The 18,562-nt window shown below is 36.3% G+C and overlaps 1 protein-coding gene across 1 annotated transcript; it reads right to left on the bottom strand.

The window, feature by feature from the left end:
- Positions 1-270: 270 nt before the first annotated feature.
- IFNE (interferon epsilon) lies at positions 271-834 on the bottom strand. The gene has a single exon (XM_008053353.1). It carries the CDS (start codon positions 832-834, stop codon positions 271-273), a length of 564 nt encoding a protein of 187 aa, XP_008051544.1.
- Positions 835-18,562: the final 17,728 nt, after the last annotated feature.

Genomic DNA, 18,562 nt, shown 5'->3' with positions numbered 1-18,562 from the left:
AAGGCGCGGGATTACAGGCTGAGCCACCGAGCCCGGCTTACTCATAAACTCTTAAAAGGGATAGAAAATGTGAAGTAACATTACAAAATGAGAACAACTGTGGCCAGTATGCATGATCTTAAAACACAGAGAAATAGAAATATATACAGAAAATCAAAACAATACTACCATTTTATAACAATCAGAAATAATAGTGTCAGGAGAAAACCTCTAGCCTCTCCACCTACCCTATACTTCTAAAGTCTGTCACAAAGTCTTGTTCCATTTTGTTCAAGGGTCCATTTCTTGTTTGCTCAGCTTTTCTATGAGTCTGAACACAAGGAACAAACACCTGTTGATTTCTACTTGGACGATGGTCCAGGCACAGCTGGTATATTCCTGGTTTTCCAGGTAATTACAGAACTTTTGGAAGTACATTTTAACCTGTCTTCTGAGGTTCTCACTACCAAAGATACCACTTATCTGCTCTGCTTCCAGCCCCATGAGTGACTCTAGGTATTCCAGTTGTTGATGAAGTTCAATGAGAAATTTTTCCATGTAATTTTCCTCCCAACCATCCAGAGAAATATTTATTCTGAAGAGGTTGAATATCTGCAGAAGCATGTCGTGGAGAATTGCCATTGTGTGTCCTTTTTGGTACTGCTGAGGAAGCAGAAACTTTTCCCTGTGTGGTAGACACTGCAGAACTGATGAACTTTGCAATTTATTCAAGAGTTTTAAACTTTCTTGGTTCACTCTTCTTTGCTTGTAGAGAACCAGTTTCAATTCTAGCGAGAAGATAGTGGAAGAGGACAGCAACACAAATACAATTTCAAAAAAGTGTTTGATAATCATGGCGAAGGTGAAATATTCTACTTGTCTCTGTGCAGACTTCGTCTAACTTGAAACCGAGTGTTTGCCCTTCATGCACCTCGAACTATTCTGGAGGATGTTCTATTTCGTGAGTTTTGTTTTCTAATGTCATTTCTCCAGGTTTACACATTAGGTTTTCAGGTTCCCTTTTTTTTTTGGTGTTCTTGGAACATTTCCTCCACTTTCCCTATTGTGTTGGCTATTTGAGGAAGTAACCAAAATAACTTGTTTCATTGTATGCTTTCCTTGAGGCAATTACAGACTAGTCATCCAATACCATCTTTTATTACTCTCACTATTATGCACAAAGTTTCACTCAACACAATGTGCTTTCTAAATATTCAGTCAAGCGTATGAAAGTTCTTTTTATAGAGATTAAGCTTTTTAAAAAAATTAGTAGTCTTTCATGGAGTAAAACCTATCAGAGGATTAGCAGCACCTATAAGGGACTCAGGAACAAAAATTAAAATACGGACAGAATGCTAAATTTAAAATTTCAAGTAGAACTATAAATTTGCACAAATGCTTGAACAAATTAATTTTAAAATGATATGCAATAGCAACCTTAAATTTAATATTTTAAGTTTAATAGCTAAGATTCTAGCCTATAGATGTGATGTGAAAAAGAAAAGAAATTAGCAAAAGAAGGTTGTTGAAATATTATTGCAATGGCAGAATATTAGAAACAACCTATGGGTCCAACAACAAGCGAATGGTTGCATATATGTTGGTGCATCCATACAAATAAATGATATGTAGTCATTATAAATGATAAAATGGTATGTGAGAAGAGATTGGGGGCATTCGGTTGGTCTGTTTTTCCTAGGATAACAATACTTGCTAAACTACTGTGAACATCTCCACATCCATAATGCCTCTTGAAATAAAAACAGCCAGCTCTGTTTTCTAAGTTCCTCTTGAACAAGCCTCCATCTACCTTTCCAACCTTAATTCCCATTGTTGCTCTAAATGTGTGAGAGAACCTGAGTTCCAGATAAAGTAAATGACTCACTATTCCATTAACACAGCTAGCATTTGTGTGTGTGCTCATTGATAATGCTTTCTCTGTCTGAAACGTCACCTGTTGCCTCCTTCACTTCAAGTAGCTGTCTGTGCAAAAACTAAGAACTGCTTAGTTCCAGGTCTCCTCTAAGGAGCTATAATCTCTTTTCTGGATCCCCACAGCACTTTGTACCTCCTTTAAAACACCTTTCTTGTTCTCCTATATTTGGCTATTTGTTTGCCTGTTCAAAGACTCTTAAGAGTGTGAAATAAATACTGATCTTTGTTACTGTCTATACAACTGTAGTAGTTGCTTAATAAAAATGTGTTGACTTAGAGTAAATTAATATGTTCTACCATAAAGTAATACAAGAGGTTGAGTCTTATTTTTATCATTTCTCTGCAGGCAGTGAGGTGAATCTCTAAATACTGAAAACAGATACTTTGTAAACATGTATGGTCTCATTATATACCAGTTCAGCTCTATGTTTGTGTCACTTAGTCAGTCTGGTATTAATAAATGGAAATAAACTGAGTCACCCTGTACCATGGAAGAGTCTTTTCCCTATCTTTGAAAGACAGAGGAATGCACATGCACGCACGCACACGTGCACATATACACACACAGCGAGAACAAGAGAGAGAGAAGAAAAGACCTATGATAAACTATAATATACAAAAGGAATAACACTCATTTTGATAACCTTCTGCTTAAACAATCTGGACTTAATCTATCAGGTGAATTTTGACTGGTCTCAACATAAATCTTTAAATATTTAATGCAAGCCAGGCTCGGTGGCTCAGCCTGTAATCCTGGGCCTTTGGGAGGCTGAGGTGAGTGGATTGCCTGAGCCCGCGGGTTCGAGACCGCCTGGGCAACTTGGTGAGACATCTCTACAATAAATAAAAAAATCAGCCGGGCATGGTAGCGCATGCCTGTAATTCTGGTTACTCGGAAGGCTGAGGCGGAAGGATCGCCAGAGCCTAGTGGGTCAAGGCTGCAGTGGCCGGGAGTGGCCACTGCACTCCAGTCTGGGTGACAGAGTGAGACTCCAACTCAAAAAATAAAATAAAATAAAATAAAATATTTAATTCAGAGCTTTAGGAAAACAATATAAAGATAAATAAAGAATATTAGAAGTGACTCTATCAAATGAGAATGAGCTCTGATCTAAAATCAAGTCTTTCTTATTGTTTTCATTTAACTGACAAAAATGATCTTAGTGTTGCTTAATTGCCAGATTCTCAAGGATTTTCCAGATATCTTTCTGTTACTGATTTTTAATTTGAATCTGTTGTAGTAAAAGAATATAGTTCAAATTTATTGAGACTTATTTTATGGCTCAGAAATGGTTTATCTTTATGAATGTTCCTTATAAACTTCAAATAATTATATTCTACTTTTGTTGGTTGTACATTTTAGAAATGTCAATGAAGTCAAGTTGGTTGAAAGGACTATTAGAGATAAAGAGGGAAATTTCAAAATAAAAGGGTAAATTCATTAATAGGACATAATGTTTCTAAATGTGATGCAACTAATAATAGACGTTTAAAGTATATGAGGCAAAAACTGATATAACTGAAATGGGAGACAGACAAATTCAAAATAATTGAATATTAGGTAATATTCCTTATTGTGAAATCAACTTTGTTATATATATAGGTATATATATATATATATATATATATATATATTATATATATATATTCATGCTTTCTTTTGATTAGTGTTTGCAAGATATATCTTTTTTGCATCCTTTTATTTTTAATGTATCCATGTTTTGGTATTTAAAGTGGGTTTCTTGTATATAGCATAAGGTTGGACTTTGCAATTTACTCAGTCTGACAATCTTTGCTTTTTATTAGAGCATTTAAGCCATTATATTTAACATGAATGTCTGTATGGTTGAGTTTATATATACCATTTTACTGTCTGCTTTCTAATTGCCCATATGTTCTTTCCTCTTTCCCTGTTTTCCTTCCTTCTTTTGGATTAAGTTGTTGTTGTTGTTTACTGCTCCACTTTATCTCCATTATTGACTTATTAACTATACCACTTTGCTTTATGTTTTTGTTTTCCTAGTAGTTTCTGTAGGGTTGAAAATATTTTTATTTTTATTTAACATATTATAGTTCACTTTTAAATAATATACCACTTAAAGCATAGTGAAGGAAATTACAAAAATATACTTCTATTTCTTCTCTCCCATTCTTTGTGCTATGGTTTTCATATATTTTTATTTTAAATCTCATATACATTGTAATTATATTTATCTTAAATAGTCAATTATATTTTACAGGGTTTTTTGATGATGAAATTATTCTTTTATTTTTTACTTACATATTTTTCATTTTTCCTTATTTACCATTATTACCCATTTATTACCATTTCTGGTGTTCTTCATTCATTTTGGTAGATCTAAATTTTCATCTGATATCATTTATCATTTTCCTTTCTGAATAACTACTTTACGAGATTTTTTAAGTCCTTTAAATATAGTTGGAATTTGTTTTAGGGCATAAATTACTTGGAATTTGACTCCATTGATACTTGCTTTTAAGCTTTGTTAGCATGTATGAAACAGACTTTATAGTCTAGGGTAATGTCTTCCCACACCAAGGATATAACTTTGTAAGGATTCTATTTAATGCTCACTGTATTAGAAGGTCTTTGCACTCTGGCTGGTGGAAACATGAACTATCCCCAGCCCTGTGTTAGCCCTGACGATAGTCTGTCAGCTCCTTTGTGGGTGTTTTTTTCCCCAGTCTTGGGTAATTTTTTTTTTACATACATACACAGATCCAAAGTTTGCTGAAAACTCCTGGAGATACTTCAAGTCTCTGTAACGACTCCTTCTTTTCTTGCCAATCTGCCCTCAAACAGCAGCAATCTCTTCTCCAATATTTGGCTGCCTCTCTGAACTCTAAACTCTGACTTATCAACTCAGTGAGAACACTAGTCTGTTTGGTTTTCTTCCTCCTGGTGCTGAAGCCTAGAAATTTTCTTCACAGAAGAAGTTGGAGCAATAGTAGGGTTCAAATCATTCTACAAAAAAGATATCTGCACATGTATGTTTGTAGCAGCTCTATTCACAATAACAAAAACATGGGACCATCCGTGTTGCCCATCAAAGCTGGACTGGATAAAAAAATGTAGTACATATACACAATGGAATATCATGCAGCCATAAAGAAGGACAAATATATGAACTTTGCAGCAAATTGGACAGATTTGGAGTCGATCATACTCGGTGATTTATCACAGAAACAAAGAACTGAGTTCCATATGTTCTCACTCATAAGGTGACCATGAACAATTATAATGCTATAAGAAAGCGATTGGCAGTAGCGGAAAACTGTCAGGGGAAGGGGGTTGGGACTGGAAGTTGAGGGAAACTGCTAGGGGAGGGAGGGGCATGCCTCATCAACAAGGGTACCTGCATGATCAATGTTTGTATATCTAACCCTGAATTATGCCCCACATCTTTATACTAAATAAATAAATTTAATTTAAAAAAATAGTAGGGCTCACTGCATTTTTTTTTCAATTCACAAATGTTATTTTTCTTTTTTTTGAATTGTACTCTACCTTGAATTTGTTCTTTACTTAGAATGATACCAATTACACACAAAAGCAACCTGCAGTCTGTGTAGGATCACAAAATCTGTATACCTTTTCCAAACCATCTTTGTGTCAATACCACACGTGTACATTTTCTCCCACGCTGAGTCTGTTTTTATGCTGGTGAGCACTTTGGTACGGGTTATTGCTATGGCCAACCCTCAGCCGTGGATCTGAAAGATCATATTGCATTCTGGCAAGGCCCAAATCACTGTTTAAGCCCCCTGAGCTGGTTGCACACACAGAAGGAGGTAAAACAATGAAACAGAAAAATGTTTCTGTTTATCAAGTTCTGGTACAACCTCTAGCCAGTCAAACACCCCGCCTATAGCATACTTTCCAGGGATAACACTCTTAATAGTTAAGAATATGTCTTTCTGTTTTCTCTGTTTCCCAGGCTGGAGTGCAGTGGCATGATCATAACTCATTGTAACTCCAAACTCCTGGGCTCAAGTAGTCCTCCCACCTCAGCCTCCCAGGCAGCTAGGACTATAGGCACATGCAGTGACACTGGACTCACTGCATTTCTTTGTCTCTCTCAAGGATCATTATTTTATGTTCTCAGGGATCATTATTTTATGTTGCCTGTTTTCCAATGTCTAAAAACTATTTTTAAATATATATTTTATTCAGTTTCCTAGTTGTTTAAAGTGAGAGTATAAATCTGGTCATCTTTCATGTGGAAGTGGGAGTTCTCTCAACATTATAAAGTAGGAGTTGGCAAACTATAGCCTATGGGCTAAATCTGGCCCACCACCTGCTTTTTTTTAAATAAAGTTTTATTGGAACACAGTGATGCTTATTTGTGAATTCAAATATACTAGCAGAGTTAAACAGTTGTGATAGAAACTGTTGGTCTACAAAACCTAAAATATTTACTTCTGGTTATTTACATTTAAAAAATTGATGAAACTTGACTTAAAAGATTAAAAATAAAATATAAGTATACTCAAAATCTAGAAGTTCTGAATAAATTTTTATGAAAATGTAATATATAGTAAAGAATCTATTGTATTCATGCTGTCCATGAAGAAGAATTTACAAGTCAATTAATGTGTTTTTTCTCTTCCTTCTGCAGCTCAAATCTCCCCCATTCCAAGGCACTGTCTCTTTCATGTCATCAGGCATAGTCACTTTTTGTCTGGAGGACTAAAGCAAGAGATGCGGAGAAGTGATTCCTTGGGGCCTGAGCAGTTACCAGTGAGCGTGTGTATTTTGAGTTATCAGGTGATAAGTGAGCACTGGGTACTGGACCCTAAGTGACATGGGTGCCAAGTGTTCTTTTAAAAGGTTGTGTGTGTATTTGTGCTTGAACGTGTACATGTACACATGTGTTTGCATTTGGAGAGTCATGTCTGATATTTAGGGCAGCTGAAAGGGCAAGAACTAGAGTATGGGTCACTCTTGCCCAAATCTGAGGATAGAATTAAAGGAATCCATTGCATGCTTACATCACTTTAGAGAAACGCAACAGAAAAGCATTAGGATGATTTTTTAAAAAGGTAGGGGTGGGGGTGGGGGTGGGCTAAGTCTTAAGCATCACTGAGCAAGACAAAGTCTTTGAAAAAAATTAAATAAATGGCTAACACTGGCAGGCCATCTTTAGCTAGACTGGGCTTTTCAGTGGCTTTCACATTTATTATATAAATATAAATTTTTATTCACTTTCATAAACTATCATTACTGTAAATATTAAAATATAATATCGTAATTAACACCATGATCCCTTGTGTGTGTTTAAAATATATCAAAATAGATCTAGTTAGTATGAAAGGCTTTTAAAATTCAACCAAAGGATGGCAGCATAACATTAATGACTTAGAGCCTGGTGTCGATTTCTCTCACTAATGGTGAGAGAAATCACAAGTTCATGGGACCTAGTGATCTAAGTAATAAAGTGTGATCAGCAATACATTATTTAGACTAGATGAACTGTTCCCATAATAGGTAAGAAAACTGAGCTCTCTAACCCATAAGATACTTGCTAGTTAGTATTGCTAAATATTTCCATTTTTTTGCCTTGGCTACTCTAATGGACATCTGTTGCTTTCTAGTCAACCACTATCTCCCCTTCCTTTTTAGGGGCCTGTGGACAAGCATATTCTGATTTCTCTACCCTTTATCGGATCTTGTGTTTCTGGCCAGACTTTCCAGTGTGCCACATCCATCCCTAGTCTAAGCTTCTCTATGCCTCACCTTGCCCTGGCCTGATTTTTTCAGGTATGAGATCATTTGTCCTAATGATCTCAACACATCTCTACCCTATTTTCTGAGCATAAACTTCCAAATATTTAACTATATTAATATCTATCATAGGATGCTGGAGTTGGAGGTGATCTTAAATGACATCTAATCTCTGCTTCCCTTTCCCTTACTGAAAAATTCAGTCTCAAAGTCAGTAAATGAGCAGAATAAGGTCAGCACTGTGATGGAAGGGACATTCATATTTTTAGAGCTCATAGAAGGTAAGATGAGTGTTCACATGGAAAAAGAACCTGACATGGAGTGTCAGAGCATGAGATTATCCATCGGGGAAAGTATGCTGTTAGGAATCATAGCCTGAGTGACATGAGGGAAAACATTCTGCAAAACAATTGTCCCGTAATCTTTCAAGGTCATAAAAGTCAAGGAAAGACCAAGCAACTCTTCTAACTAAATGAGAATAAAGGGTATGACAACTGAATGCATACCATGATTCTAAACAGAATCCATTTGCTAGTAAGGATATAATTGGGAAAACTGGACAAATCCAAATATGAAGACTATTATATGGTGTTAATGCAACAAGGTTAATTTCTGAATTTTGATGATTGTACTGTAGTTATGAAGGGGAAGGGTCGGTCAGTAGGAAATACACACTAAAGTACTCAAGAGTTTTGGAGCATCAAAACTCAGCAGCTTACTCTGAAATGGTTTCAAAAACAAGTTTCTTGTTCCTATATTTGCAACTTTTACATACAAAAGTGATTATTTCAAAAGAAAAAAGTATGTGTGTATTTTTTAAATGAAATGACTAATATTTGAGATGTGATAAGTGAAGTCTAACAGGGCAAAATAGACTTCTTTTTGTACACTATCATCACCTATACTGTTCTCTCATTCCCTTTTCATAATTTAGGTCAAGAATGGAAAAAAAAAAAAAAAGACCACCACTCTCCATTAAAATAGTATAATATAATGCTCAAGCTCATGGGCTGTGATGTGAGAAAGAGGAGGTTTAAATCCCAGCTCTACCATTTGTTTGTTGTGTGGTTTGGGGCAAACCATTAACTTCTGTGTCTCAGTTACATCAATGTAAAGTCAAAGATAGTAATGGTATCTCATAAAATTGAAATCTAATAGAGATAATCCACTTAATATGTTTAGCACAGTGCATAGCATATGATCCATGCCCAATAAATGCTATTATGTTATTTGTATTGCACATGATATTATTCATAGATAACAGCACTCTTTCCCACTAAGCGCTGGGAAAGTACTTTCAACATTCTCTGCAGGCATCCTCCTATTAATTAGTGTCAGCTGGAAATAAGATAAGCCCATTTTCTATCAATGATTGTGGCAGCAAATGTCAATTAATCCAAAGTTAGAAGAAATGAGTGTACACTCTAGAAACACATGATATGTACTAGTCCTCATGATATTACTTCATTCACCAAAAGTTTATTAATATGCAACAGATGCATATTATATTCCCAGCATTGCTCTAGATCCTGTTTAGTGAGTCAGAGGTAAAGACACCTGGAATAGAGGTCAGTTGAATTAGGTAGGGCAAAAAGAGAGAAATAGTAAAGTACAAGCAAATTATATAGCACATTATGAGTTGGAAGTATACCAGAATAAGATCTAGTGGGAGCATTTTTCTTTCCAAAGTTATTGGCCTTCTGGCTGTAAAACTTCTATGTACAGAAGGAGTCAAATAGACTAAGATCAACCCCTGAGAAATACCAGTATTAAAGAAATGTATGGAAGAGCACACCAAAAAGTGAAATAGAGAGTATTTAGATCACTAGAAAGAAAACCAGCTTTCATGAATGAGGGATAATCTAATAGTATCACACACTGCTAAGTGGATAAGAAAAGTAAATACTGGAAAATGTGCTGAAGTTAATGATATGGACATTATCAACAACTTTGAAAACAGAATTTTCAATAGAGTGTTAAGTGAAAGCCAGATTTCAATGCTTTTAAGAAGAAATGAAAAAACAACAACAACAACAACAAAACAACACAGGCCAGGTCAACAAAAATGTGCTCACTACATGGAGGAGAAGAATTATGTGGAAGGATTGGAAGGTTCAATCTTGGAAGGTTTAGTTTCTTTGTATTGTTTTGTTTTTAAGGTGAACAATGCTCTTTGCTGACTAGAAGCAACCAGTAATGAGAGAAAGAGGAAGAAATGGAACCAGAGCCTCATGTCAGGCTTGGTCTGCAATAGGAAGAAGGAGGAAAGAATAGGATTGATGCAAGTTGGAGGGTAGGATTAAAAGAGGAAGTTGAGAGTTTCATTCTGATGTTTTCAATTTTTCTTGGTGAAGTGGGAGGCTAGAGCACCTGAAGGACCATCTATGAGGCTAACGTGCCACGACACATGCCATTTCCTTTGCTTGGAAAGGCCCTCTTGTCTTCCAATTCAACCCCTCTTCACCAGCTGACATGTTCTTATACATGTGTTTATAGCTCCATTCATAGCTCTTGTCATAGTCTATGTTTATATAGTTTGTGACTATTTGATTAATTTCTCTTTTCCCTTAGAGGACCCCGTGTCTGTGTGTTGCTCACATTGCAACTACCCAGCCTAGCACACTACATTCCTAGCCCAGAATATAGTAGGCACCTAATAATATTCAATGTTGGATGAATAAATGAATTAATTCAATAGAGGTGAGAGAGTTGCTCAAGGTTTGAAGAAAAAGGTCAAAATTTAGGATTGTGATAGCAAGAATGTGAGGGAGAGCCGATTAATAGGGTAGGAGGGCAATATAGAAGATCTGGTTACATAGACTGGTGATCCTAAGTAATAGCAGCACCAATTTACCTTGTTTTGAACAGAAGCAGAGAAAGTTCACAGCTTATCTAGGATTGGGACTTTTCCAGGTGGGAGTCAACTTAATGACAACAAAGTAAGAGATTCTAGGATATTAGTAAGAGAGGAGTAAATGTATTTGACCCCACAATCTGTAACACATGATTTTGAATTGTAGGTAGATGATGAAGTTTGGGGTAGTGTAGTCTAAAACCCTCTGCTCATATTTAAGTCTTAATATTAGTCTTTAGTCTTAATGTTAACACTTTGTTAGATAACAGTGCCACCTGTGTATCTACTCAAATGGCGATATTAAATAATAGCCATAGTATATACTATGTATAAGACACTTCTCAAAGAGCTTTTGTATTTGGTCCCCATCATCTCTTTTTCCTTCCCTCCCAATTCTCAGCAGGATCCTTTGATGACACATAGTAAAGAAACAGAGACTGTCAGTATATTGGCACATGAAAGTTATAAGAAGTGGCCTAGATAGCAAGAGAAACATTTTTCCTATAAATGTTCCATTGTGACAAAATGAAAAGACCCAAGCTTTTTACAGATAAATGCTAAAAGACACACCAATGCTTTTAAAAGATGTAGGCGAGTTTTGTCACCATGATCCTGAGAATATTTCACCATGTGGCCAGGAGTGAACTAGGAAGTCAAGCAAGAAAATGAAAAAAGGTTAAGACAGAGGGAAGATGAAGGGGAGGAGGTTAGAGATATGGGACTCTGAAAACTGTTTAAGATAGACTCTCTATAGACTGAAAAGTATCTCATTAGAAGTTAAGAAGTAGTTTGCATGTTCTCTAACTTCAGGTACGCTCAGTGTTCATTAATGGTAAGATTGCTTTCTTTCTGGTAGAAGACAACACACTCCTAGCTATTAAATATTTAAATCTCTTGCTATAGCTGGGTGTGGTGGCTCATGTCTGTAATCCCAGCACTTTGAGAGGCGGAGGCGAGAGGATTGCCTGAGTCCAAGGGTTTGAGATCAGCCTAGGCAACTTGGTGAGACCTCATCTCTACAATTAAAAGAAAAAAAATTAGCCGTGTATGGTGGCACAAACCTATGGTTCCAGCTACTTGGAAGGCTGAGGTAGAAGGAATGCCTGAGCTCAGCAGGTTGAGGCTGCGGTGGCCGTGAGAGTGACACTGCACTCTAGCCTGGGAGACAGATTGAGACTCCTACTCAAAAAGGAAAAGAGAAAAAAAAGAACTCTTGCTATGAGCTAGGTATTTGTCTAATGAAATTAAATTACAAGTATTAATTCATTTAATCCATACAACTACCCTATGAAATAAGTACTATCATTATCCCCATTGTACAAATAAGGAAACTGAGATGTCTTCATATTAAATCCAAATGTTGTGTATATTACCAAAAGAATACACGTATTTTTTCTAATCTTTATACTATTAGGTCTTATGGCAGATCTTATGATAATACTGATTTTTTTTTTTTTTTGAGTTGAAGTCTCACTATGTCACCTAGACTGGAGTGCAGTGGCATGCTCCCAGCCACTGCAAGCCTCACCCTGCTGGACTCCAGTGATCCTTCTGCCTCAGCCTTCCAAGTAGCCAGAACTACAGGTGCACGCTACCACACCCAGCTAATTTTTGATTTATTGTAGAGACGAGGTCTCGCCAAGTTGCCTGGGTGGGTCTTGAACCCACGGACTCAAGTAATCTACTCACCTACACCTCCCAAAGTGCTGGGATTACAGGCTGAGCCACCGAGCCCAGTTACAATTGTTTTAAAATTGTAAAAATCTCTGTGATTTAGAGACATCAAATTTTATATATATGTATAAACTAGACACATATATACACATATATATACATACATATATATATATTTTTGAGTTGGAATCTCACTCTGTCGCCCAGGCTCGAGTGCAGTGGCATGCTCATGGCCACTGCAGCCTCCACCTGGTGGGCTCAGGCGATCCTTCCACCTCAGTCTTCCAAGTAGCTGAAACTACGGGCATGTGCCACCATGCCTGGCTAATTTTTTATTTATGGTAGAGACGAGGTCTCACCAAGTTGCCCAGGCTGGTCTCGAAACCCTGGGCTCAGGCAATCCTCTCACCTCGGCCTCCCAAAGTGCTGGGATTACAGGCTTAAGTCACCACACCAGTCTTAATACTTTTAAACATGGTTGGCTGGGACTTCTACTTCTGGTAATGAGAGACGGGCAGGGTCAAGAATTACTCTCCCACTATAAACAATTTAAAAACCAGACAAAATATAGAAAACAACTATTTTCAGTCATTGGAGAATAGCCAGTGCAAGACTGTGATCTCTGAGAAATAGGAAACAAATGAAGCTTTCTACCTGGGGCAATGCTATAGGAAGGAGAAATCTCCCTGGGCAATTTCTTTTTTCAATTTTAATTCTTTATTTTAAAGATGTGGGGTACAATTCAGTGCTAGGTACACAAATGTTCATTAGGTAGGTACCCTTGTTGATGAGGTGTGCCCTGCCTTTCCTGGCATTTTCCCACTACTGCCAATCGCACACTCCCCTCCCTGGGCAATTCCTTTGAGTTGAGGGGACAGAGATGAGAGTTTGAGGAAGCCAAAGTAACTGCAATGTGCAGGACAGAATATCCAAAGAGAGGGAGCTACCTAGAGAAAGATATCTGGAAGTTTTTATATGGGTCCCCTTGAATCTTTGGTGAATACTACTCTGGGCATGCATTGGGCAGAGTCCTGCAAGGCCCAACAAGTATAACTTCGAAATAAATAATTACTGGGAAGCTTTAAGCCAGACAAGAGCATGTTCAAGGCTGGAAATTTTTCATTCCCATCAGCCACAGAGGAAAGACATTGTTGAATACATAGGACATTCAGTAAAAATACTTCCAACGCTAGATTTTGAATGTGGGGCTAAACTAGCCCTAAAGTATGGATGACTCTAGACCTGCCTTAAAAGAACACAAAAGCAATACTTTAAAGAATCAAAGTAATCCACAACTCACATAGTTGCCTACCAGAACAAAATCTTGAAAGAAATATAATAAAATCCAGAAGACAAAAACATACAATCACAATGTCTGACATTCAATAAAAAAACTACTGGGCATATGAATAAATTTAAAAATATAACACATAAGGAGAAAAATTAGTTAATAGAAACCAAACAAGAAATTAGTAGATAAGACAGCTACCATAAATATGCTCTCTATGTTCAAAGATATAGAGGAAAACCAGAATAAACCTAATAAGCAAAGAAATAAAAACTATTAAACAAAGAGAATTTCAAAACACATCTGAAATGGTCATAATATGAGATTAATAGCTGAACACAACATACAAAAACAATTAGACAGTAAACAGAATGAAAACCCAGCTCCATGTAACTCTAAGGTATTATCATTTTCCCATGGTGCTTCTCATTTATAACATTCTGTAAAAAGCCACAGCTATCAACAAAGGCATATCTATTACCCAAGCAGTGGGACCATAAGTAGAGGGACAAATGTAAACATGATACAAGGACGACAATGGTTTTAGAATCAGAATAGACATAAGCTCAAATTCTAATTTTCTAAATTTCATCAAGGAAAACTTACACAAATCTTTGAAAACTCTGAGTTTATTCCTTCATCTGTAAGGTCTATCTCATACAAAACATGTAAGAAACATTCTTACTTTCAGGTAAAAAAGTATTTGCATGCAGCTTAGTACATAGGCACATAAATCTTTTTCAATAACTGGTAGGCAGGAACTCTAAAATTATCACAGAGGCTGAAGAAACTAAACAAATATCACTGATTGGAAGGATTGAACAAGGCTCAGGAAAAGTGTGTGTGTGTGTGTGTGTGTGTGTGTGTGTGTGTGTGTGTGTGTGTGTGTGTATGTATAGGGGGTGGTTTCTTTTGAAAAAAGCTTCTGGCCACTTTTAAAGCCAGTGGGCCAGATGATATCAGTGAACAGATCTCCCTCAGAATAGTGTACAAAGATTTAATGAATAAATGACCTTAAAAGAGTTAATAGGCATTCTAGGTGAAAATCATCACAGAAAGGGATCTGCCAATATAATTTAGGAAACAGCCAGTCAACTTCACATTGGAATTAGTGCTCTGTTTTTCTCTTGGAACAAATCATGTATTGAAAAGAGTTGATGTTTTCCATTGAGATAGTACTGACTCTGAAATCCAACCTACCAGATGTACAGTGCATAGAGAATTAGTTAAGAGTTAGTAATGCTCTGTTTTTGTAACACAGGCAAGCTGATAATGACCTTGTGGAGTAATTATACTAATTAAGATAACATACATAAACTTCCTTGTAAAGGTATTAGTAATTTAATATTTGTTCATTCTTTGCCCTTTTGTAGTCCTTTCCTAGCACCCTACTCATATTTTATTTCTTGGTATTAAAAAAAAATCCTCCTTTTGTGGGAACTGAACTAAGAGTTCATACTACTAAGTCTCTGATGTCAGTTTCTTCAGTTTTGACACTCCTTCCCTTCCTGAAGAAATATTTGAGAGAGTAAAAGAGACAAACACCAAATAAGTTATTGTAACCTCACAGGACTTTATCCTATTTGGGGTTATTAAATCTTAGTTTCAAGAAAGAAATCAATTGACTTCACTCCTTGGTAAAGCAAAGAGAAAAATAAACCAGAAGACAATAAAATATTAAAGAACTGGAACCTTTGCCCTTTACCTTCTTAATCTGGTCTACATTTTTCAAGGCTCGAAGCTATTATCAAGTGGCAGGGTTGTCTAAAATCAATACTGCTTACCTTGTGTAACCACCAGAAATCAGATATGAAGATTGGTGCCTGACCTGGTTCAGAGATTAATGAATTTGCTGAGCAACGAAGTCTGACTACCTGGTCACACATTTTTCTTCACGCAGTCAGTAGCCAGAACTGGAATGGTGACCAGTGTGGAGGCTATGGCCTAAAATGGTTACAGGAAATGTGAGATTGGTGCAAGTGTTGTCAAAAGACCAGATGGGAGAACATCCAAATTACCTGTAGACTGCTATGCCAAGAACGCAAGTTCATCTAAATGCCAGGAAAAATGTGATTGTGGGCTAAGAGAAGAATGACTGTCTCAAACAAACAAGATATTCTTCTAAATAAATAAACTAAATACTAAAACAAGATATTTATTACTGTCTTTAAAAATCTTAATTAAAGGTGTAATATTAGCTAAAGCTATTACAAAGAATGAAAATCTGTGCCTGGAGCATAAAAAGGCAAGAGATTGAACAGATTTACTTAAATTCAATTTCAGTTTCTTCTTGGCTTAATTACACGTATTAACATTGGGCCAATTTATCTTCATGATTAACTGCCAGAGGGCACCCTAGCTTGACCCCATCTCTCCGTGTCAAACTTCACTTTGACTATCTTAGGAAGCTGGGAAACCCAATCTGTGCTGACTCTGGTCATGTATAAATGCAAAATGAAAGAGGTCATTCTAAAGTCACGAAACTGGGAGACTCCTTCTCTGAGTAGCTCCTCTTGAAATTTAAGAGAAGATGGCTTGGAAATGGTAACACACACCCAACAACAGGTAGCAACTGGGGCATGGGTGGAGAAAGCTGGAAAGATGTCAGTGTCTTTGATAAGCATCCTGTATGGTGACAGTTCAACAGTTCTCCTGTTTGGGGCAGGAAAAAGGGTTCTCAAAAACATCTTTACACACAGAAACAAACGTCCTCTTTGTCACTGTGTCTGTGTGGTAGATACAGTCAGGTCATATAATGAAACCATTCATCTACCTTGGGAATATAAACTGAGCTTCCTCCTACTCATCCCATCTATTCTGAAGGTCAGGACAAGATTAAGATCACCCTGAAATGAATCAGCTCCTGGCTGAAGGTACACTGATAACTTTCAAGAAGAGTTAGTTGCATCAGTTTCAGAGATTCTCAAAATTGTTTTTCTTTTTGAACTATCAGCATGCATATTTGTATACAAAACAGAAAATAGCATTAAAAAAACAATTTATATTAGGGAAGTCTGAAAATAGACACTATGAAATGGTTGCCAGTCAGCTATTATTTGGGATTGCGTGCTGAGACACAAAGTATTGTAGCACCTGAACACTTTGAGGTTGCATCAGGTGGACTTTTTAAAAAGGTATAATTTTGAATCATAACCCCACATCCTTTGAACTTTCTCATTACTATTCCAGATGGTAAAAGGCCAGTGATTCTTTTTTTAAGGAGAGTATGAGCCTGGACACGACAGTGATTTACATTTGAGTAAAATTGAAGTTTTCCATCTCTGATTCATGCCTATTTTCTCAGTTGACATATTTGGCCAAAATTAGAAAATCACACACTGATGTGAAGAGAAAAAGTCATATGTGCATGGTGGAGGGAGAAGGGTGGTAGGAAGCCCAGGGCTTTAAGAGAAAGAAGTAGGAACAAAGTATTACATAACTTATTGAGATATAAATATAGTTACTGACACTTTTTAAAAATAAGCAGCAATAAATTTTATGAAAGTCTAATTTTAAGTTAGACTTTGCATTAGATTAGTCATTTTGTTTAATTTTCAGGAGGTAAATAATTAAGACCATTGGTTCTCAGATTCAATGTAACAGAGGTTTTGCAAGTTGAAGCTAGATGATTTACTGCAAAAGTTAAATAATAGCAAATATTTCCCAATTCATACAAATACGTTAATGGATAAAGCTTTCTAAATTGTAAGCATTTTCCTCATAAATTGTCTTAAACCATTAATGTGGGCAATGATTTATCTTGGTTTCTCAAGATGGTACCTGGTTTGTCCATAGTATAAAATTGAGGTTGTCACAGCAATAATTCATGGTGTTCTGTTAAAAGCACAATGACTCCTAGATGTTCTTTTGCTTAAATAAGTTAAAAAGCAGTAGACTAATAAGACTATTGATCAATTGGTAGATAGGCAATTTCAAGCTAGGAAATATGGAGAAAGGAGACCAGGCATGCATCCTCTGGGCCTAAAAAGCAAAAACAACAAAAAGGAGGACACTGGATGTGGTCTGTGGAAAAATAGGGCACTGCCTGTAAGGCAATGTGGATGTCTTTGGCAGTCTTTTCAAAGGATGAAGCTCTAGCAAGTGAAATACAAACTAGAATTAATTTCAAGACTTTTATGAAAGGCAGTGCTGTCATTAGTTATTCTTTAAGTTCCTCCAGAACACAACTTGATTTTAAGAACTTGTTATGCCTTTAAGATCTAGAGACTTCAAAATGACTATAACTTTTATTCAATAAATAAAAATTATGTCAGTCATTTCAATAAATACTTACTAGTGCCTACCAATGATAGCAGTATAATTTAGATATGCCACATTTCATTCCTTAGAGATTGGTTTTAATGTTACATTACATTGTTTTTCTAAATTATCACTCCTCTTTGCCTCCCTGAGAGGAACAATAAATTATTAGCTTTTGAGATTCTCTTTCAATTTTGCCATGTTCTAAGAAGAGCTGGACAAAGAAAACACATAACAAAGTCTGTTAGCAAAGGATGACAAATATTAGATAAAGGCAAGAGAAATGTCATGGAAGACTTTTGCACATGAGCATGCTACTTGATTACTATTTTTAAAAATTCAGGCCATTAATGTCTTAAAAATTAAATAAAGCCAAGATAAAGAAATACTTAACTTTGATTCTGGCTACAGCCATAAAAGGCCATTTTCAGGAGCACATGAAGAAAAGCATGAGATTAAATTGGAAATGGGCTATTTAAGCTATGGGTATAATGTGATTTACTGAGATATCAAGTATTACATAACTTATGAATGAATTCAAAGTTAAAAAATCTTGAAAATTTCACAGGATATTAGATTCAATGACTTTAATTTTTTTAAAAAGTTGGTTTCCGGAGATGGGGCAAGATGGCGATGGCATAGGTGAACTGGTGAGATTCTCTGAACGGACCAAGACTGCATACTGCTGAATAGACAGACTGTAAAGCAGAGGGAAAAGTGAACAAAGCCAGAAGACTCTCATAAAGGAAGACAGGTCATTGCAGATGAGAAATAAAAGCAACCCCACCTTCCCTCAAAACAGAATTGAGAGGGGAGGGAAAGGGGG

This window comes from Carlito syrichta, unplaced genomic scaffold, assembly GCF_000164805.1.
Source record: "Carlito syrichta isolate Samal-C Ts95f unplaced genomic scaffold, Tarsius_syrichta-2.0.1 Scaffold288096, whole genome shotgun sequence".
Lineage (NCBI taxonomy): Eukaryota > Metazoa > Chordata > Mammalia > Primates > Tarsiidae > Carlito > Carlito syrichta.
The sequence above is the reverse complement of the archived record's forward strand: the minus strand, read 5'-3'. Positions and strand labels throughout refer to the sequence as shown.